This window comes from Anarhichas minor, unplaced genomic scaffold (assembly GCF_050575085.1).
Source record: "Anarhichas minor isolate MPS153535 unplaced genomic scaffold, ASM5057508v1 ptg000140l, whole genome shotgun sequence".
Lineage (NCBI taxonomy): Eukaryota > Metazoa > Chordata > Actinopteri > Perciformes > Anarhichadidae > Anarhichas > Anarhichas minor.
Window position 1 is genome coordinate 62,437 of NW_027466586.1, and position 27,532 is coordinate 89,968.

Below are 27,532 nucleotides of genomic sequence, written 5' to 3' on the forward strand. Positions count from 1 at the left end.
CGTTATCTTCCCTGACGTGTTTTATCCAGCTACTCTTTTAATCAGCCGGTAACCTCCGGTTCTGCCGAGTGAAGTCAATGCAGAACTGTCTTAATACTTACATTCTCTCTAATGTCCAGCAGGGGGCGACTCCTCCGATTGTATAGAAGTCTATGAGAAAATGACCCTACTCGTACATATTTTTTCCCGACATAAGGTCCCATGGTGGTCCACCGGAAGAGGCAAGACTTCGCCTCTCTGTGGAGGCTCATGTTAGAAAACTTACGGTAGATATTCCTGTGTAACTGACATTTAACGGCTCTCTACTTTTGTTGCTACTCTTCCGAATAACCTTTTATTTTGTAATTGCCGCTTCTGGCCCACTTTTAATGCATCTAAATTTATAACAACCCTGTTGAAATACTACACATAGCACCTTGACTTATGCTGGAGAACACCTTCCCGTCCACGAAGGATCTTTTTCCCAGGTCTCAAAGTCACAGATCTTTCTGTTTTTTCACACATTATATAGATTTTCAGTTGATATATAAGGAAAATATCCGTCTAGTTAATTCATTGACTCCGTCTCTTCTCGACGAGTTAATAATCTTCCTCAAACAGAAAATAAGGGCTGCTGTGCTTTCGTGTTCGGTGGAAGAAACCGTTCACGGATTCTCAGCACTGCTCCTCCCCCAGCGAGTCTGTGTTCTCCCCCAGGTCTATGGAGGCCGACGTGCCTCTCATCTTTCCTCGCCCGGGGCCAGGACCCGGACCCGGACCGGGAACCGGGCCCCCGACGACGAGCCCGGCTCTGGCTCCGCTGTGGCCCGGGTAGACCTCCACGGTGCTGGAGATGGACTGGAGGGAGCGGTCCTGGAAGTAGTGGAAGGCCTCCTGGTCCAGGTAATTCTGCTCCTCGCGCAGGCCCTGCTCAAACAGCTTACGCTTGTGTCTGAACTCGATCACCGTCTTGGTGTAGGAGTTGAGGGTGGTGACAGAGGCGGCCATGCAGCAGGTGAAGGAACCCCAGGCCATGCTGGTGGGAGAGGGACACAGTGAGAGAAGAAGAAGAAGAAGAAGAGGTAGTGAATACTCATGTGGCTCTCTGGATGGCTCTCTGGATGGCTGTTGGTTGGTCTTTAGTCTTTAGTCCAGACTTAAATATCAGAAATATCTCGGCAACTATTGGACCGATTGCTCAGAACTTTTGACAGATATTCATGTCCCCCAGAGAATTAATTCTAAAGACTTTGGTGATCTCCTATTAATGTTTCCTTTATCACCAACAGCAGGTCAATGCTTCCACTTCTTCCCCAGACAATAACACCTGCTAACTTTGACCGTGAGGTTGTCAGTTGTGGTTTTGAGTGAAACGTCTTTGCAATAATTGGAGAGATTGCCAAGAAATTTGGGACGGATATTCATGTCCCTCAAAGAATTAATGTGTGAAATATCGATTATATTATTGTCTCTCAATGTGTTCACAGTCAAACACAAGAAAGAGGATAACGTTAAGACAATGAATCAAAAAGTATCACCAAAACATACATCAAACCGATAAACATCAGGCGATGACACAACTCAATAACTATTGTTTGGAACAGTGAACGACTTTCTTTTTCTGATATAAAGTACAACGCAGTTCAACAGATGATTTATTGACGAGGTGATTAGTGTGTCAGCTGTTTTCTCAGGCTGTAAATGAAGCTAAAGAGCTTAAAATTCACATTTTTTATTCGTCCTCAAGGAGCATTTTGGCCTTGAGATTCATCACTCCGGCTGATTTTATTCCACTTTGACGATCCTGAGCGACTCCCTCGAGGTGTTTAAACGAGCAGCCTTCACTCGAATGACTGACGGAGAAAATCTCCTTCTAACAGCTTCTTGTTCCTGATTTCTTTCCTTCTGTCGTCACATTTTATTCTCATTTTCTCAACGGGAGACACTAAAAAATGTATCTGTTAGAAACTTCCCCAGTTGATAACTGACATGAAGGCAATTCTTTTTTGTATTACAAGTTTTCTAAACATTTTATATTTAAATGTGTAATTGAGGCATTATCTTATTAAATATGTGCTAATTTTCATACATTTCCAGATCATACATCTGAACATTAGAAGGTCTTTACTGGGGGAATTTTGGAAATATCTTTGCACCACTCCATAAATCAGATAATACTATCAACAGTCGTAAAAAAATAATTGAATCTCCATGTTTTTAGTACTAAAATGTGTATAAATGAGTCTCTGAGTGCTGTGTGAACAAACCCCTCTGTGTGAACCTTCAGCACACAGAGAGGAATGAAAGAGTGAAGTTTGGTGAATGTAAGAGCTGCTGAAGTGGAGATTTATCATCAGAGTCTGAGAACAAACTCATTTAGAGGAAACGTCCTTTAAAGAGACGTTTAGTTACATTACAGACATTTAGAGACTCTACAGGTGAACACATGAACTCATAGATATCACCATCAAACTTCACCACTTCATCACTCACATTAAGAGGAGTATTTATTGTATTACAAGTTTTCTGAAATGTTATGTTTAAATATGCAAATTAGGCATTATGTAAAGGTAACTTTTGGTGAATTTATGAGAAATCTACAGACAGACAAAGTAATAAAATAAATGTTTTAGTTCCTCTCGTCTGAAAGAAGACGAGTTATGGAAGATACATTTTACTGTTTTTCGGTGTCTCCATATAAAATTCTTGTTTTTGATTTTTTTTACATTTTATGTCTTTTATTGTTTTATATCGCTATTCGTAATCCATATTTAATGCTACTAATGTCACTAATGTTGTCATTATTGGGGCTCAAAGCACATCGGTGACCTCGCAAACAGCAGAAAGGACGTTAACGATTTCCCCTCAAGCTCCATTTAGTAGCTGTTCTGGAGCCTTTGAGCGTCTCACATGACCTTCATCAGCGGATAGAATGTTTCTAAAGTAAAGAAAGACGTTCTGAGGCAGCGAGGATGAGACGTCCTTAGAGCGCTCGGTTCTCTCTCTTCAGACTCTCTGTCCTCGATCCACTAATGAGCTCAGATGGCTTTACCTTCCATGCAGAGAGCAGAAGAGGTCGAGGTGCTTCATGTGTTGTCTGGTTAATTATCAGAGAGAACAGAAGCTCCCCGTGCACCTCAACACACTGCCATCACACCAACAGCCTGAACGGATGATTTATGGGTATTTGTTTATCGGCCGTCGGTGTGATTTTGGTGCAACAGTGGATGATTATTCTGACATTTTAAAACAAGTGAACAATTGTCCTTTAGTAATAAGGCAGGGGCCTTTAGACACAATAGGTTTGATTAAAATGATGTGTGTGTGTGTGTGTGTGTGTGTGTGACTGACCAGAAGGACCAGCCGTAGTCCCAGCTGTGAGGCCTCCAGTCTTCAGGACCCAGACTGACTGTGATCTGGAACACCTGAGTGTACATCATGTGGGCCACCATACCCAGAAGACCTGCAACACACACACACATCATTATAGGCAACATTTTATACGTCAAACAAAATCCAAAATGGGCCGAGCCAAGGGTCGATTACCATTAACAAAACAGCAGTAAATCACTTCACCTGGAAGTCACAGCTCAACGTTTTATCAGTGATGAATCAGAGCACATGTAACGTAATAATTAGTCATCAAGCTGCACCAATTGATTTAACGTGAGACACTCGGTCAATTAGAAATAGGGATACAATCCTTCATAAACATACAGTAAATCAAAAACACCACAGTGTAAATGAGAGAGAATGACATTAATGCAGCGGTTATACATCACTGCCCTGTGTGTGTGTGTGTGTGTGTGTCACGTGGAAGTGTGTGATGGGTTAGAGCCACGTGTCTGTATTTGTAATCAGTGTGTGTGCGTGTGTGTGTGTGTGAAGCATCATGCCACAGTAAATAAAACTCAGCTGCTCCAGATTTACTGTTCGCAGTAAAGAGAGCATCGTTTCTCCTCGACCTTAACACCATGACAGATTTCTTAGAATTGTGTGTGTGTGTGTGTGTGTGTGTGTGTGTGTGTGTGTCACATGCTAGTAAATACATGAGGTCATTCACCTGCTTCCCTGTATTTTTGGCTGTGTACATTTTAGCTCTAATGTTACCTGTCACTAATGTTTATGGTGCAGTCAGTGAAGTGCAGATCTCCACCAGGTGTGTCAGACTGTGGGTTATTAAATACAACCAGTACAGCGTCGTAAAAACACAGCATCCAAAACAAAAAAAAGCGAGCAAACTGCTTCCCCCAGGAGGAAACCTCTGGTTCTTTAAAGTGAAGCCAAAGCTTCATGTGTTAAAGCTGCATTCTCTCTAGTGTCCACCAGGGGGCGACTCCTCTGGTTGTATAGAAGTCTATGAGAAAATGACTCTACTTCTCTCTTGATTTATTACCTCAGTAAACATTGTAAACATGAGTTTATGGTCTCAATCTCTAGTTTCAAGTCTTCTTCAATACAGCATGATGTTCATTTAGTACATTATGGTCCATTTAGAGTCAAACAGACCATAAAGCAGAGGATGCTTTAGGGCGGGGCTACAGTCATTTCTGCTCACTGGTTGCTAAAAACAATCTGCCTGTCCATCAGACGTCTCTGGTAGAGACCTGTCAATCACTGTGTAGCCCCGCCCTACAGAATACCCTCCTTTATGGTCTGTTTCACTCTAAATGGACCATCATTTACTAGAGATTTACTAGGTAGAGATAAACAGCAGTTGGATACCATCACTTTTTGCAGTGATGAGTATATTTTACTACATTATGTTAAATAATCTGCCTGCACTGATCTCGGTCCTCTCAATATCATCACCTCGGAGAAGAGAACTGATTAATATCTGGCACAAGAATTCCCTTCAGGATTATTTTATCAGAATCAGAAACTGTTTATTACCAAGAACGTTACACTCGGTGATTTGGTACGCAACAGTAAAAGTGCAATAGCATAAGACTTCATTTAAAAATAGAAAATAAGAAAATTAAAAATATATATGGTGAACAAGCTTAAAGGACTTTCATTAGCATCACAAACTGTGTTTTAATTCTATCACCTGTGAAGTGAGGGGTAAAGAACAGGAATCGTCAGAGATGCTTTAAAAAAGAATCAGTGAAGAAGAGGAGGAGGAGGAGGAAGAAGAGAAGGAGGAGGAGGAGGAGGAGGAGGAGGGCAGCGTGCGACACGGCGCACACAGAGCCAACTTCTTGTGTAAGAGGTTTAACATGAGTTTGGAGAAAAAAATCCTACAATCCATCAGAGCGAAAGGCTTCCAGGGGATAACCTCTGACCCTGGACGAGCGCTCACAAATCTGCATCAGTCTCCTCCTGATCCTCAGGCCACCTCTGAATGTAGAAGTGTGTCAGAGGAACGTGACGTCCGTCTGTCACCTACTTCCAAAAAACACAGGGAGCAGAGAAATGCTCTTTCTGTGTGTCTTTAAAACGTCTTACCGGACAGCACGGTGAAGACGGCGGCGAAGGCGTTGAGTTTGAGTCCGTCGATCACGTTGCTGGAGTGGAAAAGCTCGAGACACATCAGGCTGAAGCCGACCACCAGCAGCAGGATGTAGAGCACCTCGGACACCACGGACAGCCACAACACACCTACAACACACACACACACAGCTGTTACACACACACACCTGCAACACACACACACACAGCTGTTACACACAGACGGTGTTCGGGAATAGGAACATTAAAGCATAAACCAAACCTCCTGACCTGCTTGTTTACAAGTCGGGTTTACTATAGAAGTGAAATAACTGTGAACTTACATGCTTCTTTATACTGTGTGATGATACAGTCCTGCAGAACCAGAACAATAGCATGAACTGGTGAGTGTTTTAAAGGCTTCAAGTAGCCATCAAGTGCAGACCTGCGACCCTTTTACTGAGTTCTGGTTTTAAAATACGTCAGAAACATTAAAGAGCCAGAGAGGACGCTTTCAATCAAGTCTCACTAATGCTAATGCTGAGGTTACTTATTTGTCTCCCATGTGAGAAAAATGGTGTTGGACTGAGAGAAATGTCTGCATGAAAAACACACAACATTAAAACTTTGAATAAGAAAACACGGCTTGAGTTAAAGCCATCGATCAGTGAACTGACTGATTAGAAACAAGAAGCTGAATGATTGACTGACTGATTTATTCGAACATGTCATTTAAAAACAGCTCAGCTGCTGTTTAAGGAATGCAATCAGCTGTTGCAACTAAGAATGAGTTCAAAATTATCATCGAGGATGGAAAGCTTGACGGTCGTATCAACGCTAACTAGAAAGGCATTCGGTGAGCGAAAAGACCTCCGCCAACGCCGGTTCTTCTTTTATTTTGTTTCATGAAAATCGGGCCGAGAGCTTTTAATCCTGCTGAGAAACAAACTAAAACAAATACACAAACTAAAACAAAGAAACAAACTAAAACAAAGAAACAAACTACAACAAAGACACAAACTAAAACAAAGACACAAACTAAAACAAAGAAACAAACTAAAACAAAGAAACAAACTACAACAAAGACACAAACTAAAACAAAGACACAAACTAAAACAAAGAAACAAACTACAACAAAGAAACAAACCACAACAAACTAAAACAAACTACAACAAAGAAACAAACTACAACAAAGAAACAAACTAAAACAAACTAAAACAAAGAAACAAACTACAACAAAGAAACAAACTACAACAAAGAAACAAAGAAACAAACTACAACAAAGAAACAAACTACAACAAAGAAACAAACCACAACAAACTAAAACAAACTACAACAAAGAAACAAACTAAAACAAAGAAACAAACTACAACAAAGAAACAAACTACAACAAAGAAACAAACTAAAACAAAGAAACAAACTACAACAAAGAAACAAACTACAACAAAGAAACAAACTACAACAAAGAAACTAACTAAAACAAAGACACAAACTAAAACAAAGACACATGACCTTCATGGCCGAGGTAACTAGCAGACGGTAAATTCTGACGGTTTATTTAATGTTTCCGAGGTTTTCTTCCACTCAAGTAAAATCCTGGGACCAAATATACACATATTTTTTCTATTAATGAAATAGTCCATAATAAAATGTGTTTGTACACGTGGGTATAGACGTGTTGGTTAGTTATTAACATGTTTTTAATTACTTTCCCTTAAGAACAATGTTCAGCATTACGACTTCAAACATTCTCAAATGGAAACCTTCAGTAGGAAATACATTTTTAACTGAACGCAAAAGTTCACAAAAAGAGAAACTCAAAGTCGTGTTGAAGGAGCTGCTGGACTCTGGAGGTCAGAGTTTTACTTTCCAAACATCTGAAGCGTTTCTCCTCGGTGCTCAGAGAGAAACACAAATCACAGAGCGCTGCTGAAGAACCAGGAGGAGACATGTGCTGAGGAGACTTCAGACGGAAGGAGGTCGTTCGACTTTAACTTGTAGTGGAGTATTTTCACAGAGTGGTATTAGACTAATAAAAGTACTAATACTATTAGTACTTTTACTGCAGTATTGGATTTGAATTGTATTACATCTCCACCTTATGAAGTATGTATTACTCTTTTTATTCTTTTCCCTCTTGAATGTGCTCTACAAGCAGACTTTCCTTGTCATAACTTCGTCTCTAACAAAATGTCCGTGTCGACCTTTTCTCTATCATGCTTTCATAAAAATGTGGATATTCGATTTCCATTTTGTTGTATTTTTGTCCTCCGGGCACAAACTGAGGACGTTCAGTTGTCCGTCCATTTATTCTGAAACGACCGATGAGACTCTGATGAATCTTCGGAGGACGATGATACATCACAAGGTGAAGTATTCGTTTCTGATCGGGGTAAAGGGGGGGGAGGTGTGTTTGATTTCACCACCTGCCTGTTTGACACACACTGATTGGCTCTGTGCTGTGCCCTCAGGTCAAACCGGGGCTGTACATAAAAAAAATAAAAAAATCCCATCAGAGCAGAGAGACATTACGCAGGATGATGAACACGTTTTACAACCTTTCTGTGCTTCTTGGCGCTCTGGAAATGTGAACATCTTTAGAGCAGAGAGGAGAGAGGAGTTGTCATCCTGTAAGTGAAGCTGCCCTCAGGATCCACTCTCACACTCACACAGCTCTCCACATCCAGCACTTCTAAAAGGCAGAGGCTCCTCGTGGAAAGTCTACACTTTAAATGAAAGAATTAAACAGGATTCTCTGCGACCTCCACGCTGACTTTTTCAGGGAGTTTCGGGGAGCTACAGGATCCCTGAACAGACAAAATTCATCATAAATGTTGTGTCACGCTTCTCTGAAGGCGAGCTTACTTCTATATCCAGAGTGTTTCATTGAGTGTAATAACAGAATATAATGATAGCATTCGAAAAAGAAGGAAAATAAATGGGAAAGATGACGTTTAGAGAACATTCTCATGATGTTTGTTCCACACTTGTGCAGCTCCATCAGGTTGTGTTTTATTCTAGAAACAATAAACAGAACTTTGGCAGATGATGTGAAATGTCCGAAGGGTTTATGTTTTAAAATTTGCAAGAAAAAAAAATTGCATCAAACCACATGACCAGAGCCAGAAATCTGTTTAAAATAGAAGATTATCAACAGACCTGCAATGGGGGTTAAGTTTAAGTTTAAAACTCTTTCTAACTTTCAGTGTTTTAATGAATTAGGCTGCATCAATACAACTTAAAGTAGCAATAGACAAGTTTTGCTTTAACGTATCATTATGAATTAAATGTTGATCGCATAGTTTAATGGCTGTAGAATAATGACACCATCTGATTTTAGATTGGTTTCCTATCAGCCTCACTCTCATTGCCGCTAGGTACGATCTCCCGGGAAAACAAAGGTAGAGTCATTTTCTCATAGACTTCTATACAACCAGAGGAGTCGCCCCCTGGTGGACACTAGCGAGAATGCAGCTTTAACACAGAACAGGAGCTTGCCGCCTGATATTGACGCCCCTGGATGGTGGAACAACCACAGTAATGTGTGTTGTATTATTAATGTGTTGTTAATAAAGGTTGGGGGGGGGGGGGGGGGGGGACTGCAAAACAGAGCGACGTTGACGGAGGAGGCAAATAATGTGAAGAGGGGGAATGATTAAAAACCGAGCTAAAGGCATCCACTCTATGAAGAAGAGCTCCGGGACTTGAGAAGGTTTCAGAACGACGTTCAGTTTGTAACAGAACCTGCCTGCTTATTATCACAACCCTGTGTTTAAATCTGCCTTCACCAGAGCACGGTGTTATTAGAGGCTCCGATTAAAAAACGCAAAGCGATCCGGCCGTACCGCTTTAAAACACCGGAGAAATGACACCGATGAAGACTTCAGTGATGTGAACACTGTGCTAAGAAACTATGTAACTCATTAATAATTTAGATTGGGCCCAAGTATTAAACTAACAGCTGTTTAAGTACAGTATTTACAATATATGAGCTGGGATTTTCAGTAGAAAGCTCATAAATACAGTGTTTCCCATTAGACCATGAATGCAGCGTGACAACAGACTTCAGATGGATCTGAAACAGGCGAAGTCTTGTATAAAGATATATTATGTCATATTTCATGGTGAGAAACAAAGCTGCAGAACAGAAGCAGGAGAGAAGAGACAGAGAGGATGAGCAGAAACCTCCTGGGGGGGGGGGGGGGCATCAGTGATAAAAGCAGCACTAACCACTTTACGATGTCGAGGTGCAGAAAGGAATGTGACGGCTGCTCAGATCATCTGAAGGAGAAACTAAACCTGCAGCTGAAACCTTCAGGATGGAAACACCGAGCGGCGTTTCCATCCTGATGCTTGTTCTTCTTTGGTAGAACGCGTTGTGCCGCCGCCGTGTTCTCTAACGTCCGTCTGTCCACACTGAAATATCTCAACAGCTATTGGACGGATCGTGATGACTCGTCATTCATGTTCCCCTCAGGATGAACCGTAAAGACTTTGGTGACTTTTCATCAGGCGCCATCATTAAGCCAACTAATGCCGTTCCCAACAGCCTCAGCTGTGTTTGGTGCTAATTAGCTAATGTTAGCATTGTGTCATGAACATGTTTTACAGCACGCTGAGACGATTTGAATGAAGTCAATTTGAATTTCAAAGAAGCGTGAATAACATCTTTTAACAACACCAGATATCTCCATGAAAATTCTCTAGTTGATTTCTTACACTTATTAAATATGTGCTAACTTGCAAACATTTCCAGAACATTAATCTAAACATTGGATGAAGCAGGATCAAAATTCAATTTACAGAAGGGAATTTAGGATGTCTCTTTGCACCACTCCATAAATCAGAAAATACTGTCAACAGTCATTAAAAACCCTATTTCCTCCATGTTTTTATTAATAAATGTGTATAAATGAGTGTGTGAGTGATGTGTGAACCTTCAGCACACAGAGAGGAATGAACGAGTGAAGTTTGGTGAATGTAAGAGCTGCTGAAGTGGAGATTTATCATCAGAGTCTGAGAACAAACTCATTTAGAGGAAACGTCCTTTAAAGAGACGTTTAGTTACATTACAGACATTTAGAGACTCTACAGGTGAACACATGAACTCATAGATATCACCATGAAACTTCACCACTTCATCACTCACATTTAGAGACTCTACAGGTGAATAGGGTCACAACATGAACTCATAGATATCACCATGAAACTTCACCACTTCATCACTCACATTAAGAGGAGTATTTATTGTATTAAAAGTTCTCTGACATGTTATGTTTAAATATGCAAATGAGGCATTCAACTTTTGGTGAATTTAGGAGAAATCTACAGACAGACAAAGTAGTGAAATAAATGTTTTCTTTCCTCTAGTCGACGTGTTATGGAAGCCCAAAATCTCAAAACAGATCAGTGAATGTACAACAACCTCGTCCTAATAATCACAGTTTTAATGAAGTGTCACTCTGAATCGCTAACCTCACTCTCCACTTTCTACTTAGCTGCAGCTTTTAATTTCCAGCGAGTCGTTGGAAACAAGTTCCTGGGTTTGTAAAATGCCTTTAAGGGAAACTCACAATGCAACAACATTGACCTTATTGAATATGTATCAGCAGAGTAAGACTTCATTAAACAGCAAATAGGAGCTGATAACAGGAAGGAAGGAGCTCATCAGACCGAGCCTCGTATAATTACAACTTTAATTACTCTCAGAGTGTGTGTGTGTGTGTGTGTGTGTGTGTGGGTGCGTGTGTCCGTGAAGCATGACGTCAACCCGTTTCTGTGTTTGACTCCATCTTTCAGGGTTTTCTCAAAACATTTCCATGTCAGGAAAGCATATTTATTAAGATTTAGACTCAGCGACACGATTACAGATTAATTGATTAAATGGTGGATTTAGGATGTAAAATTAAATCAGAGGATTCATTTTAATAACTTCTAGTGAATAGAATTAGGGTTCCAACTAATGATTTCGACGATGTCACTTCTGCTTAATATTTCAATTTATTTCAGGAGTAATTCATTAAATAATTAAGTTTATAATAAGTTTTGAGCTCAGACTGAAACCGTCTTAAAATGGACCCGAGTTATAAAAACTCACCGGGTTTAAAGGACTAATTAGTTAATCGTTTTATCTCTAAGTGAAATAATAGAGAGGTTAATTCATGCAGTGCATAATACATGCTGGTTTGATGTCATACTGGCTTTCATTGCATCATATTTACAGAAGAGTTTTCTGAGCTGCTTCGACTGTCGTGATCATTGAGGTGAGCAAACGTGCCACGAGAAGACTTTAAACACTTGTTACTGTGACCTACTAATACTGTGTATTATTAAAGACAAACAATATATAAAACGTAACTTGCTGCCATTTCCTCTTCCTTTAGTTTGACTTGCAGCTCAGTCGCTAGGTGTAGTTTTACTGCCTAAATCAGTTAACAGTTAACAGCAGCATTGAGCGTTATTGTTCAATAATACGAGGCTGATATGAAACGTATTCACGAAACTTTGTTTTTGTTTTTTGGTCACGTTGAAATTCAACGTATCCCGTGGTTTGCAGAAACCATTTAACATGTCTGACATAATTGGTTGATGCTTTTATTTGTGGTGTGAAAAACTCAGAAATTGAGCTTGAAAAACATTTTGTCTCTTGTTTAGTCTGCGTCATGTTTCCCTCAGGAGTTGGTGGAGACCAAAGTCAGAGCTGAAAGAAAGAGGGCGCTGCTCTCACATTCATCAATATGTGAAGTGGCCAAAAAAACGATTTAATCAGGTTAAAAACTGGGTTTGTTTTCAGTCAAAACACTAAATATATAAAACAGATGAGTTGCTGCAGCAGTGAAGAGAGAGATTGGACGGTTACTAAATAATAAGTCAAATCTTAACTACTAAGAATATTGTACAGAGTTTGGTTGGTGTCTAGTTCTGCTCGGGGACGTCTGCACTCGTGACCCCTCTGGAGTGTTTCCTTGTAATCAAATTGGATTTCCTTGTTTGTTTATTTGTTGAGGTTTTCATTAAGAAGGAACTTGGATGTGAGCGAGGAGCAGCTGTGTGTTATGAAACGCAGCAGTGAGCATGTTAAGGCTCGGAGGAAGGCAGATTAACATATTGTCTCCTTGTGTGAGAGGGAAGGTCGCCCCGCTCGATACATCATATCATCCACCGCCGCTCCGTGCTAAACACCCCTGCTCTTCCCTCCAGATGGCATTAACAGACAGAACCATCGCAGAACTTTCACTATTAACTACCTGCTCTGCATGAACCAGCGAATTAGAGAAGCTGCACCCACATGCACCAAATATTCCCTTTCTTCTGGACGCTCAAATATTCCTTTTATGAGCTGCAGGATATAAACACCGAGTGCTGTTGAAGAAGAAGAAAACAGCCTGCTCTCGTCTGCAGTTAGGAGGAATCTGGAGCAGCTCCAGCTCCTGATGCATAAATATATATTGTTTTGCATAAAGGATCCTATTAAAAAACACATAAAAAGAAGAAATAATAAAAACCAAAGCAAACAGCTTTTTAAAACATTAATGATGACAAGAACATGAAGTAATAAAGGAGAATACCTATAAAATAAAAAAATGCTGTTTTGTTTTGGTCCAAAAAATGTAAATTTATTTTATCATTAAACACAAGACTGACGCGTATCGACTGTGCTGAGTCAGCAAAGCCTGCTGAGAGGAAATCAATTCATTCATGAAGGTAACATACCGGCAATAAGAGAAGACACGTGCTCATCTGATCATCCTGTTCGGTACATTCTTGATGGAAACATACGATGATTTCACTTGTGACAACTTTGGGAAATTGGATTAAATGTTAGGTGAACACCAGCCGTCATTCTGGTTTTTGTTCGGGTTCAGGTTCTTATAACTTCCATAAATCAAAACTGACAACACACCGGAGAAGACCGAGCTTGTTTCATATCAATTAATAAATGTCACTTTCTCTCTACTCCCTCCTCCGTCAATAAGATCACAATGAAGGCATCAGACGATCAGAGCATCGGAAGCCACTAATCTGATGATGGAATCAGAGTTTACGTGAGAATATTCGCTCTAAAAACAGCAAGAAGGTCCTGAAAAAGAAATCCCATCAGCCCAATTATCAGCCATCTTCATCCCAGCATGCAAAGCGCACCTGGCTACGAGAGCTCAAACCTGCAGAGTACGCTTTGAATTTGGGTCAGATCGAAGTCGGATCATGTTCCCACCTGCAGAACCAACCAAAGTACGATTGCTGTGTCATGATCCACCCAAATGAACTGTGCTAAGAGGGGAAACAAACCAATTCAACTGGACTAAACAATGCAGGTTTCAGAACACCAAGAGACCCTTTTGCCACTAGTTGTGTACAAAGATTACTGAGGCCTTAAAGGGCCTCAGTGTGTAGTGTTTGGCGCCATCTAACGGGGCGATCGCAGATTCCAACCAACTGAAACTTCTCCCGTGTGCCAAGCATGTAGAAGGACTATTGTGGCCAACGTGGAAAATTGCAAATGGCCCTAGAGCCAGAGCTTGGTTTGTTCGTAGATATAAACGGCTCATTCTAAGGTAAAGAAAACACAAAGATTCTTATTGGTGATTATACACTAAAGAAAACATACTTCCTAATATTAAATTCCATTTTAGCCAATAGATCCCCTAAATGCTACACACTGTACCTTTAAGCCAGACTCCAGCATCACCTTCTTTTCGTCCTCTGAGCTGAGGACAAACAGGAAAGCAGCAGAGCAGTCTGCTCCTGGACAGTCTGGACAGTTGGTGTTTACAGAGACTAAAGAAATGTAATAACAGCATGGGTGTTTTGTTCAAATGCCTAAACCTGAGATGGTCCTCATCAGAAAAGCAAAAAGCATCAAAGAGACATTTCTTTACGTTCAAGTGACAGACTTCTAATGGCTTTAGGAAGGAGGTCGGGGTCATTGAACTTTAACATGGGAGCCAACCACAGAATGTTATGAAGCCTCGAGTTCGAAGATTTCGCCATCTTGGTTTACGGCCGTCGCCATGTTGTTCTTTTTCGCGACCAATGAACAGAAGTGACCATATCTGGACTGAGGAGGAGTGACGTAGAGACGCTGTATATACGTCTCTGGTAGAGACCTGTCAATCACCGTGTAGCCCCGCCCCTAAAGCATCCCCTGCTTTATGGTCTGTTTGACTCTAAATGGACCATAATGTACTAAATGAACATCATGCTGTATTGAAGAAGACTTGAAACTAGAGATTGAGACCATAAACTCATGTTTACAATGTTTACTGAGGTAATAAATCAAGAGAGAAGTAGAGTCATTTTCTCATAGACTTCTATACAACCAGAGGAGTCGCCCCCTGGTGGACATTAGAGAGAATGCAGCTTTAAGACATGAAGCTTTGGCTTCTCTTGTCAGAACCGGAGGTTGCCGACTGGATTTAAAAGCGGTTTTGGAGGACAAAGACAAATGATGTCATCCAGCCGATAGATCCACGTGTCAGTCTGAAGGTCAGCTACAAATGAGGCATTTCATTTGGAGGACTTGTTGCTAAAATTAACTATTTTTACATTTGTTTGACAAATACCAATTCTGACACTCTAGACCACAATCTGTCTTAGAAATCGTCCGTCTTCTCACTTTAAATTTAACTGTCCTTCCTTGTTTTGGGAGCTGATGCTCAGAAGTCACTAACCATGGCATTGGTTTAATTTACTTTTAAGGACACGTCACAAAAACGCCAACACCTCCTACGACTGAAGCAAGGTCTGTCTCATCTCGCTTGGATAAAATGACAATAACAGATTCCTCAGAAAAACTTTGTGCTTGTATTGAACTAGCAGGTAGTTTTTTCCATGGTTTTCTCCGGGCCTAACGAACAGGTGGGGAGCGGCGGGGAGCGGCGACGACGCCTAATGACGGCCATTACTCACCTCTCTCCGACGCCGGGGCCAGATCAATGAAGCTCCGACACTTCTCACCTGAGAGAGAGAGGGGGGAGATGAAGAGGAGAGGAAGAAGGGGATGTAAAGAGGAAAAGAGGTGAAGAGCACAAGGTGAAATGAGTTTGGAATGAAGCAGAGGAGGAAGAGAAAAGAGAGGGAGGGAGGGGAGGAAGGACGGAAGAGAGGATGACGTGATTAATGAGAGGAAGAAGAGGATGAAATTGAATGCAAAAGGTGGAGAGAAAAGGAGGAAACAAGCGTTAGTGACAAACTGAATACAAGCGATTAATGCGTCAGGCTAGTAAACGGAGATACAACGAGCTATTCCAGTATCAGCACTCGTTGAAACGAATACCAAAACGTGCAATGCCTTCAAGGAAGTCAGCAACATTTGCACCACAAAACACCATCAAGGTGTTTGGCTCAAACAAAAATAAACATTTCATCAACTCGCTACGTACAGACATGGTTCTCAGCGGACGAACCCGTCTGACTTTGGTGATTCTCTGACTTTTCCACTCACACTCAAAGAGGCTCACATTTGTAGTTTTCAATGAAATATCTCAAAAGGTTTTACAGACAAAATTTCTTACAGACATTCATGTTCCTTGGAAGATGAACCCATCTGACTTTGGTCATCCTCTGACTCTTCCTGCAGTGCCACCATGAAGTTCACATCTGTGCTTTTGAATGAAATTTCTCAAGAACTATTGCATGGATTGCCATGACATTTCGTACAGACATTCATGGTCCCCAGAGGACGAACCCATCTGACTTTGATGGACTTCTGACTTTTCCACATGTGTCACCATGAGGTTCTTTTTTTGGGTTTTAAATTAAATGTTTCAAGAACTATTGGAAAGATTGATCTGAAGTTTGGTTCAGACTTTCATGTTCTCTTCAGATGAATTTTAATAACTTTGGGAAACCATTAACTTTTTATCTTGTGCAATCATGAGGTCAATCTTTTAATGTCTCCAATACTTTATGACGAAGAAACTAGAAATCTAACACCTTGACATTACTTTGTGTTTTGTGCTAATTGGCAAATGTTAGTGTGGTGAAGGACACTTTCTACATTATTTTTCCTTTTTCTTTTGCATTATTCAGCAGTTGATATTGTGGCTCTTCTTCTCTTTGACTTCAAAGGTCTAAAGATAAGGATCTAAAGATAAAGATAAAGATTATTGATTGCATGTTGTGTCTTTTAAAAGAAGGAGGTTGGATTTACCTGAAAGCAGCTGGTAGCATAAGTTACTTTCACAGTAACCGTATCAAAGTTTATTAAACTCATCCGTGTTGATATTTAGTGGCTTCATCAAACTTATGTACTTACACCTGGAACACACTCAACAGTTGTAATTAATAATGGCGCTATGCTGTTTTTAGTCGCCTAAAATATTAATGTGGGTGTTTTGCATAATGCAGAATCATCTTGGCCTTCATTCCATTATTTCCTGGCACACTCCGGCTGCAGAACGTTGATCAGAGCTCAGTGGGACCCTGCAGGTCACAGATCGGCGGCTATAACACGAGCCATAACTCAGCCTCTGCGGTGTCACCGGCAGCAGGCGGGACCATCCATAACCAGCCTGAACACCGGCGCCCTCGCACACACACACACACACTCACTCACCGCCCAAACCACAGATGAAGACACTCGGTTCATCTCCCGCATACTGAGGATGAGTGAAGTCAGAGGCTAAAAAAGACTTGAGTCTTGAGAGTTCGACTTCCAAACTACGTACAACTTAAGAGGAGGTTTTATACTTTACACCAGAAAACTGACAAAATAGATCTGGTGACCAGCAGGAAGATCTCAGTGCTTACTCTATTTTTGTACAAAGTAGTAATGCGCCATTCATACATCAACATCAACACATAAAGTTTATCAAGTACTATATGTACCTCTGAGTAAAAAGTGGAGTAAAAAGGTACAATAATTGGTTTGAATAAAATGGAAATAGCAATGTACAAGTACCTTGGATTTGTACTGTAAGTGCCTGTGAGGAACTTCTATCTGGTCCTGAACCAGTCTCAGTGTAGTCCTGATCCTCTATCAGACCTCCATCAGTAAAGAGACCATCAGAGAGAAGATGGTCTGTTTCTATAGAGTTATTCTTAATGCTCGTCATCGGAGCCACCGGGTCAGATTCTAGTGAACCAGATGAAATCATGCAGGTTCACCAGAACCTCCTTCAGCTCAGACTCCAGCAGAGACCGGTCCACCGTGGACAGAGCCAGATCCTCCAGCAGAGACTGGTCCACTGTGGACAGACCCAGATCCTCTAGCAGAGACCGGTCCACCGTGGACAGACCCAGATCCTCCAGCAGAGACCGGTCCACCGTGGACAGACCCAGATCCTCCAGCGGAGACCGGTCCACCGTGGACAGACCCAGATCCTCCAGCAGAGACCGGTCCACCGTGGACAGACCCAGATCCTCCAGCAGAGACTGGTCCACTGTGGACAGACCTAGATCCTCCAGCGGAGACCGGTCCACCGTGGACAGACCCAGATCCTCCAGCAGAGACCGGTCCACCGTGGACAGACCCAGATCCTCCAGCAGAGACCGGTCCACTGTGGACAGACCCAGATCCTCCAGCAGAGACTGGTCCACTGTGGACAGACCCAGATCCTCCAGCGGAGACCGGTCCACCGTGGACAGACCCAGATCCTCCAGCAGAGACCGGTCCACCCAGATCCGGAGGAGAGCTCAGCTCCTGGCAGCAGCAGCAGCGTCTCCTCCTCCTCCTCCTCCTCCTCCTCCAGGAGCAGAGCTTCTCCTCTCTGGGAGTCAACACCGACACCACGATGCTGGAGACCCAAGACGTATTGCTGGACCCACTGGAGGGAAAGGAGGCACGGGAGAACCAGGACTGAGAGGGGCAGACTGTCAGAGCCTGCTGCAGTAAAATGAGGTTTTCTAAAGTCTGGTGCTCAGAAACCCGACCACTTTAGTCCACAGGGACCCCTAAAATCTACACAAAATGAAAGTACTTGAGTAAATGTACTTTGTTACATTCCACCATTCAGAACCAGTATAAGATGCTGGTTCTGGAGTCTGCAGAGAACTGTCTTCAATCTTTATTCTTATTTTAAGTGAAAAACAATTATTGAAACTTGTCACTTGTTCCCTCAGATCCTTTTGCATTTCTTCCTTCTTGTCTGCCAGTTCCTCAACTTTACCTAAATTAAAATATAATCACAATTAAAAGTTGGCTCCCCTGTTAAACATGAAGCATGCTATTTATCAAGATACTTTCCCAGAAAACTCATCTGAAGTATTACAATTCATCTTTTCCAAGGTTAAAACTGGAGGGAAGTGAGAGGAGACAGTGGAGGCAACAGATGAATGTGTTCATGACTCGCTGAGCTGCAGTGAGTGTTCCACGGCCAAAAGGTGATCGGCTCACCGTCTGATTAGGACATGAATCTAAAATGTAATTAAAGAGCGAGCGGGCTCGTCTGTGACCTGGCGACAGCACTAACCAACAGCACAATCAGTATTCCTACGCCTCCAAAAACGCTGCTCTAATGTGTCAATTAACCCCCTCAAAAAGATTCCCAGTCATCACGCTGCCAGTCCATCAGGCTGTAATGGAATGGATTCATTTTAAAGAGGCTTCAGGTGGTTTCAAGTTTCCTCCTCTTTCACCGTCTCAACTCATTTTTTATTCCGTCGCCCTGCAGCCGGCAGCTCCGCAGTCTGTTTAATCAGTGATCCCGTGTCGTTCGGGGCTAATTGCAGCTGTAATGAGTATGAATGGTTTTGTGAAACAACGATTAATGTAGCGTTACTTCTCCGGTGGTGACTGTCTGCATTATGCAGCCGGACTAGGCCGCACATGAGCTGGATAGGATGCTGTCTTTGATGTGCCTTCACTTATTCACAAACACACAGTGGCACCAAGTACATCAATGTACATCGTGAAATACTTAGTTAGGTTTAGGAAACGATGGTGAAATACTTAGTTAGGTTTGGGTGACATCACCGCTTCAACTTTGACCTGCTGAAGTCGTGTTCATTCTGTTTCAGACAACAATGATTTACTTTCAGTTTGACCTCCAGATGAAGGAGTTTAACAGGTTTATTTACAGCCTGTTTGACCGTCTGACTTCTCTTTTTAACAATGTCACCGTGTTCCCAGATATGAACTGATTATCATTACTGGTATGTATGATGAAAAAATATGAGAATAAGACCCAAAGATGTGATCAAATCTGAGGCAGCAACATTTCTTCTGTGACTTCAACCTCACAGATTTTCTCTTGATTGTCTCAAAATTTCCGTTTTTGTGAACAAAGTGCTTCATAAACTCTGATGTTGCTTCATATTCCCAGTTATGATGTTTATGAATTACTGAAGTAAATGAGTTTTTGATGGCTGGCGGCTCCTGAGGACGAGCAGCCTGTCGTCTTTACAGTGAACATTAGAGGAGGTTTAAAATGAGGTTCCTAAAAGACAAACTGCTGAAGAAGAAGAAGAAATGAATGAGGAGGAGAGAGGTGCACTGTAAAATGTTAATTAACATAACTCTGTACTCGTTGATATATGTGACGTCTAAAGCCAGAAATAATAAAGACACTGAGGAACTCACAGGTACTTTATATTTATTTAATCTATGTTTTCATCAAAACATTGTGGACTGGATGAACTCCAAAGTCAACTGAAGTCAACTGGACAGAATTGGTGTTTGGCTAAAATTAAAATCAAAAATAAAGTTGCAAAAATAGTGCCATCACTTTTATTTACAAAGAAGTTTGTGAAATGGCCACAACCCTTTTAAAACACATTATTGATTTAATGGATTGTCTGAATGTTTAGAGGGGTTTTAAGGGATAACAAACGGAAAAGATAAAAATGAGAAGAAGGGATTTGAACCCACAACCTTTACACGGTGGAGGAATCACTCTGTCAGCTGTGACACCATGAAGGACATGCTGAGTCTGACATGCGAACACATTTCAGGTGAATCTGTTTCATTCTGAAGTCTGTAAACTTTCTTTCTCTGCAGGTTGATGAAGAGGACTTTCCTGCGTTGTCTTTTTGTCTCTGGTTGTCTGAATTTAGCAGTGCTGAAGACGGTCCAGTGGTCAAGGACTCCGACCTCCGACCTCCAACGGGACACCGCGGGTTCGATCCCCGCCACAGGTATGCCACACAGGAATGATTGTGATGAATGTATGAATGTATGTATGTGATCTCATGTCTCCAACAAACAAACAACAAACCAACAATTTCAAACGCCACCAAAAACCGTTCGTCTCGATTTCACACCGACTTCAACCAGCAAATTACCAAATTTACAACTTCAACGAGGACAAACCGGAGTACACGTAAGTCAAAGTCAGCCCAGGTGGTCAAGCCAGCTAGCTTGACAGGTATTTATTTATTTTATATGAATATTTTAAAATGCTTTTGTTGTCACTTTAAATGTGATAGAGGAGTTGATGGTTTGACCCTCACCTGCATATTATACTGTGAACCTGTCTGGTTGAAGCTTTTAATGGATCATCTGCAGGTTTTTAGTTAAAATAAATTTAAATCCTTTAAAATATATAAACCTATTTTCATTCATTATTTATTTCACCTTAATTCAAAATGGAAGTATTTTTTTCTTTGTGTAAAATCCCTTAATGTGCACTAAATAGCATTTCAGGTATTTTCAACTGACTTTGTACCTTAATTAAAAAAATAGATTTTTCTATAAAGATGCAAGTTTGATTTGTAGCCGTGAACCCTCACAAACACAGCAACCCCCCGAGTTTGAGCTTTGTTTGAAATATTAATAATGCTTCACAGATTCTTGGTAGCTCAGCTGAAAGAGAAACTGCTCCACAGCCTGAAGGCTGCGAGTTCAAATCCCACCGACACTCTTTGAATTTTCCTTCTGACGACTGATTGTGAAAAACCTGTTTCATCAAGACTTCAGCTGAAGTGACTCAGAGCTGCTGATGAGAAAACATTTTAGAGGTTAAAACCTTTAAAATGTACAAAATGTTTAAGGGATTTAATGGTTTTCTGTTTCTTATTAAAAGTTTTCAACAGATTATTTTCCAAGGGGTAACGATACTTTAAAGGGACTTTTATTTTTATCTTTTAAAGAAAAAGAAAAGATAAAACATTCAACAAATGTCGAAAGCTGGAATTGAAGCCACAATACTTGAAGAGACGCGTACTACAACCCTTCAGCTCAGGCTCAACTATACACGCTCACCAAAGTCAGAAGTTGATCCAAAAGTTCATTTATGAATAACAAATACTTTTGTTGCCTAAACCGTAACGAACTGTGACTATGAACTGAAAATATTAAATGATTAAAAAACAGAAAACAATAAGTCAACTAAGTGTAAAAACACGACTCTTACGGGACTCAAACCCAAAACTCTCAAGTTTAAGTCCTGAGTTTGACCCATTTATCAACCACAACATCCTCCCTCTACCTACTTTGTCCCTCTTTATACTACTAATATTAGTAGTACTACTACTAATATTAGTAGTAGTACTACCAATAAATATTTTAGCTAGCTAACTTTTTGCTAAATGAAGTAGCATGTTCAACTGTGCCGGGTGTAAATAGAAATTCTTTAAGTTTAACGTCTTTCTCAAAACATGAGCGTGAGCTCCAAACACCTTAAAGAAACCGTCCTCTGAAAACACAAACAGCTCATGTGGGATTTGAACCCCCAACCTTCTGACTGAAGAGCAGTTTTTCACCAGCAGAGCTGTCTGAACGCTTCAAACTGCCTTTAATTGTTGAATTAAAGTGAAGATTTGGGGGGTTGCTCCATACTTGTGGGGCTTCACAGCAGGTTTCAGGTTATTTAATGGATAAATAACAGTATGAGAATATATTAATGGGCTTTAATTGGTTTAATCTGCTCTGTGTGAGCTGATTTTAACATGGTGGTGCTTATGATGCGTTAAAATGATGTCTCCACCATGGAAACAATTTAACGCAACAAAACTACTTTGGTTTAGGAAAGAAAAGATCATAGTTTGGGTGAAAAAACTATCGTTTGTTACATAACATAACAAACCATTTTAAATGAATCTGCATTGACTTTTGGTTTGATGTGGGACACAAACACCAGTCTTTTGGGTGAAAAACTCGATCATTTCATCCTTTGTATGAAATGACACAAACGTGACAGATATTATGAGATGCATTTTTCCTGATGAAATTGCCGTGAAAACATATATTACGACCTTAAAAAGTGATTGAATTAAAACAACCACAAAACAGTCTTTAAAAAAGGAAAAAGATCATTTAGAGTCGAGCAGTAAAATAAACATAATCATCTAAACTGGATTTAAATAATTGGCTCGACATCTTTTCACTTTTCAAATCACCAAAGCTGGAAGTAAAATCCACAAACGTCGACTCCATTAAATCAACTCCATCATCACAGACTTGATGCAAAACAAACGAGCTGCCTCGTGTCTACCGGTGCAATAAACTCAAAGATCCAGAGTCATTTATAAAACCATAAAACTGTATAAACGTTGTAGACTTGCTTCAGTCACCATCACACATTCTCAACTTGTTCCAAAACAAAGCAAAACAGCGGATTTAAACACGGAGCGACGCAGGAAATCCACCATATTTCCTCATGGAGCGTTTTCTAATTCTGATGAATCCTCTGCATTTAGAGGCCCTGAACTCAACACAGGTGTGTTCAGTGACTGAGGCTGATTAGACCGGAGCTCTGGCTCACGTTGGACCTGTGATGATGATGATGATGATGGTGATGGTGATGATGATGATGACGACTGTGGCTGCGCTCTGTTGGTCGTTTCTCTGCTGACGAGGTAAATGTGCTGCAGGTGGAGTTTGAGGATGACGTTGAATCTCCATCAGCTGATGATTAAACCGGCAGCAGGTGGTTCTAGTTTAATCTGCTCGCTGCTTGTTCAGCAGAGACGTGGATTTGTACTAGTTTGTGTTGTTTACGCTGTTGGTGCACGTGGTGTTTTTTATTTTCTCTACATTTCACTTTATTTACATGCAACAAATATTCAGTTTTTTGTCCTCATTTCTGAAAAGACAATTTTCCTCTAAGCTGTTTACATGGCTGATGAAAATGAATATTCACTAATATTCCCTTTGATATGCAGCCGAGCAAACCCTGATTACCGTGACACACATTGTTCATATCCTTAAGCTGTTGATATCAAAGTCCTTCATAATGTGTAAAAGTAGGTTTGTGTTTCTCCTTCTCAACAGAAATATGAGCTTTTATTTTGGATATGCATCTCGCAGACTGTTGGTAGTTTGTTTGTGTATAACTGCTGTAAAGAAGTCATGTGTTGCAAGCTGCAGTAACAACCATCTGCGACGATGTTTACATGCACATTAATATTCCACTGTTATTCTGAAAGTGACAATATTCTGAATTTAATTTAGCTCATAAACATCATATTCTGTTTGTATATTGTAAACGACTTCTGAATGGATGACGTTCAGAGTAAAACATGTGTGATATGTTAATATTGTTCAGGTTCTATATCATTCTTTGGGCATGTATACATACATGTATATATATGTATACATGTATACATACATGTATACAGCTCATTCACTATCAGAGTCTCAACAGAGGTTTTTACATCTCTCTCCTGTTGACCAGCAGCTCTGTGCGTTGAACACAAACAACCAGCCAGCAGTTAGTAGAGCTGCAGTAGAGATTATGTCAGAAGAACAGGAGGAGAAACATCATGAAGGACTTGGACATCAACAGGTTTCTAGATATGAACAAATATATTTTAGAGAAGCTGTTTGAAGGAATGAAAGAGGTCCAACAAGTCCTCCACCTCTGGAACATGCTGAGAAACATCTGTGAGCTCCTGATGTTCACTTTGACATATTTAGACGTGATGAACGACGTGTGAGGACGTCGACTCATCAAACACAGAAGAGAACGACGTCTGCGTGGGATTCACTGGTGATGAGGACGAGACATGAGGTCTTCTTACGTTCATTTGAAAATACACAGCTGCATGTAAACGGGAATATTAGTGGAATATTCATTTTCATCATCCATGTAAACAGATTATTAGGAATATTGTCTTCTTCTAAATAAGGGCAAAAACCTGAATATTTGGTGCATGTCAGCGTACTTAGTGTAGATTCTAAAAGCGATACACGCTCCAACAAGCTGAGTAATATCAACACATCACACACGTCTTCATCAGAAGATGATCCATTCAGAATAAGACCTGATTCAGAATATCCAGTTTATTCCAATTGAAGACAGAAAAGCAACGAATCGTCAAATTTGAGAAGCTGGAACCAGAACATTTTGGGTATTTTTGCTTGAAAAATGACTCGAGCGATTAAAACAAAAATAGCTGCCAATTAATTTAACATAGATCAAATAATCGATTAACCCTTTCAGCTCTTAAGAAGCCTGTAGTTTCCCTCCCTGCTGGGAATTATTCCTCCTAGATCTACAGAACTGTGAAGGAACACAGTGTTTCGAGCACCATGAACGCACCAGAACAACCTCTATAAAGCTCGTGAACACGAGGACAGAACCAAACCAGAACTAACTGAGTGAGATGCGCTCGAGCTTTACGCACAGAGATTACTATCTTATTATCTTCTGTTATTCAGGATGGAAATCTCTCGGAATCACAAGTGCTCTGATTTAAAAGCCTTTAAACGAAACTAAACTTCTGGGGACGAAAAACAAACAACAGCTGACGCACAAGATGTTGAATAATTCCCTCGTGCTTACAGCCAAACTGGTCCCAAAGGCGCCTTCGACACACTTTTATAAGCTCTGGTCTTAAAAGAGATTTATTTTTGGAACAACTTGCTGTGGTCTTTAGCTGCATGAACTCGTCTGTTTTGTGAGGTAACGACCCTCCGGACCGATGTGCCCACCTGGCTCGTGGATGTTCTCCTCGCACGAGTACCAGATGCCGGTGTGGAAGCGGCGGAAGAGGAAGCGGTCGTCCCCGGTCTCCCAGCTGTAGTGCACCTTGTTCTGGTCCGTCTCGTTCACGCCGTAGTCGATGCAGTTGTGGCGCCGCTGCTTGCTGCAGTTGGGCTTGGGGACGCGCTGGGTGCCCTCGCACCAGTACGTGGTGATGAAGGCGGTGGTGGAGAAGAACAGCGCCAACAGGTTCAGACCCACGGACAGCAGCGCGCGACATTTCCGCGTCGTCTTCATGGTCTTCGGGGGGGGGGGAAAGTTCCTCCGAGAGAGGAGGCGGCGGTCAGAGGAGGAGCGGCATGGCGCGGTGGAGACGCACTGAGGAAATTTACGCGCGTCCCTGGTCCCCTCTGTGAGTCCGTTTGTCTTCAGAGCGGAGAGACGTGACAGGTGGTCCGGAATCCCCCGACACAGAAATCTTCCATCTACTTCAGAACCGCATCCCAGACACGTAGACCTGCTCCTAGACCTGCTCCTAGACCGGTACCCAGCATCACCGACATAAGAGCGATCACTCACTCAGTCAGTCACTCTCTCTCTCTCTCTCTCTCTCTCTGTCTCTCTCTTTCTCTCTCTCTCTCTCTCTCTCTATCTCTCTCTCTCTCTCTCAGTCCCTCTCTCTCTCTCTCTCTCAGTCCCTCTCTCTGTCTCTCTCTCTCTCTCAGTCCCTCTCTCTGTCTCTCTCTCTCTCTCAGTCCCTCTCTCTCTCTCAGTCCCTCTCTCTGTCTCTCTCTCTCTCTCAGTCCCTCTCTCTCTCTCTCTCTCAGTCTCTCTCTCTCTGTCTCTCTCTCTCTCTCAGTCCCTCTCTCTCTCTCTCTCTCTCTCTCTCTCTCTCTCTCTCTCTCTCTCTCTTCTCGGTTCCTCCTGCGTCATAACCGTGACCGGACTGTTCTCATTACAAAGACACGCAGAGAGCTGCTGCAACTGAATGTCATAATCAATATTTTTTAAAGAAAATACTGAAAAAAAGTCTGGTTATTTTCAGAAAGACACCAGACTCAGTTTATTGTTATTATACGTAAAAGAAAAAAGAATCATTGAGGCTCTGATTAGATAGTTAAGTTAAAGTCACTGAAAGACGAATGAAGCTTCTCCACTGAATACATTTGAATTAATTTAAAGTGCAGTTTTTAAATTAAAAAGGGTTATTTATTGTTATTATTATCATTATTATTATAATTGTTTCATAAATTGCATGCTCTACTCTTTTAACAGTAGACGTGTGTTTGTGTGACTTCAATCAGCAACAAACCGCTCGGTGACAATTAAAGAACCAATGCAGAGTTTAGTTCTTGCATTTTTTAAAACATTTTTAACAGAAATGTAAAAAGGGAATGTTAAATAATCTGGTGTCACAGCTCTGCTGCTGCTGTTCTTTTTATTAACCCTTTAATTCACCACGATGCCAACAGACTGTTTTCACCATTAACTTCTATTAATCTGTAACTGCAGACGTGTTGTAACGTCATACACTGTTATTAACGGCTCACCAACGTTTATAACAGCGCTGTTTGTCTCGTCAGCCAGATGGATTCTTTTTACAACCTGGCAACCCAAAAGTTGTCCTCATAAAGGAAATGTCAATAACATTATTGACCACACACAAAACCTTTATGAAGAGTGCTTCATAGAGTGATACCAGATATTTGTCCACCTTAAAAAATGACTCCACATATTATTGTTCTTAAAGATCTGCGTCTTCGGTAGGAACCGATGTAGCTGAGAGACACGAACAGGAAGTCAGACAGACTTTAGAGACGCACAAACACACTGATCGTTTTGGTCCTTTCATGAGATTGTTGATAACAAAAAATATATTGAATATTGAACATCCTATAATGACATTTAATGGAAGCAGGGCTGCAGCTTAACAAATATTTTCATTACCGTTTATGTTCTCTATCATTAAATCTGTAAAATGAAGAATGATGCCTCATCGCCTTTTCCCCAAAATCAAAGTTGACGTCATGCAATTGTGTAGTTTTGTCAGATTAAAGTCCAAAACCAACAAATATCCAGTTTATTACAATGTAAGACAGAAAGCAGTAAATCCTCATATTTCAGAAGCTGGTATTTAGAGAAATGACTTAAGTGATTATTGTCCGTCCAGTATAATCTTTTAATTATTATTGAAAGAAAACAATAAGTAAAACATGAATCTTCTCAGCTGTTAATGGGGATTATTATTATTATAATAAAGCCACATTACTATGAGTATGATCCCACATAATGCACATCACATGAGCGACTGGATGTTT

The 27,532-nt window shown here is 41.0% G+C and overlaps 1 protein-coding gene across 1 annotated transcript; it reads right to left on the reverse strand.

The window, feature by feature from the left end:
• Nucleotides 1-654: 654 nt before the first annotated feature.
• On the reverse strand, nucleotides 655-25,511 carry gsg1l (gsg1-like). Its single transcript, XM_076085169.1, has 5 exons — nucleotides 25,223-25,511; nucleotides 15,319-15,366; nucleotides 5,428-5,580; nucleotides 3,331-3,442; nucleotides 655-1,015 (listed from the first exon to the last, which is right to left on the reverse strand). The coding sequence occupies exons 1-5, from the start codon at nucleotides 25,509-25,511 to the stop codon at nucleotides 655-657; spliced, it is 963 nt and encodes a 320-aa protein (XP_075941284.1).
• Nucleotides 25,512-27,532: the final 2,021 nt, after the last annotated feature.

What these genes read in the sequence shown, in the direction of transcription:
- gsg1l (XM_076085169.1), bottom strand. Translation starts at nt 25,511, where the DNA reads ATGAAGACGACGCGGAAATGTCGCGCGCTGCTGTCCGTGGGTCTGAAC. An exon ending in CGTCTTCACCGTGCTGTCCG is followed by an intron (nt 3,443 to 5,427) that starts GTAAGACGTTTT and finishes TGTGTGTTGCAG; the next exon opens with GTCTTCTGGGTATGGTGGCC. An exon ending in GACTACGGCTGGTCCTTCTG is followed by an intron (nt 1,016 to 3,330) that starts GTCAGTCACACA and finishes CTCTCCCACCAG; the next exon opens with CATGGCCTGGGGTTCCTTCA.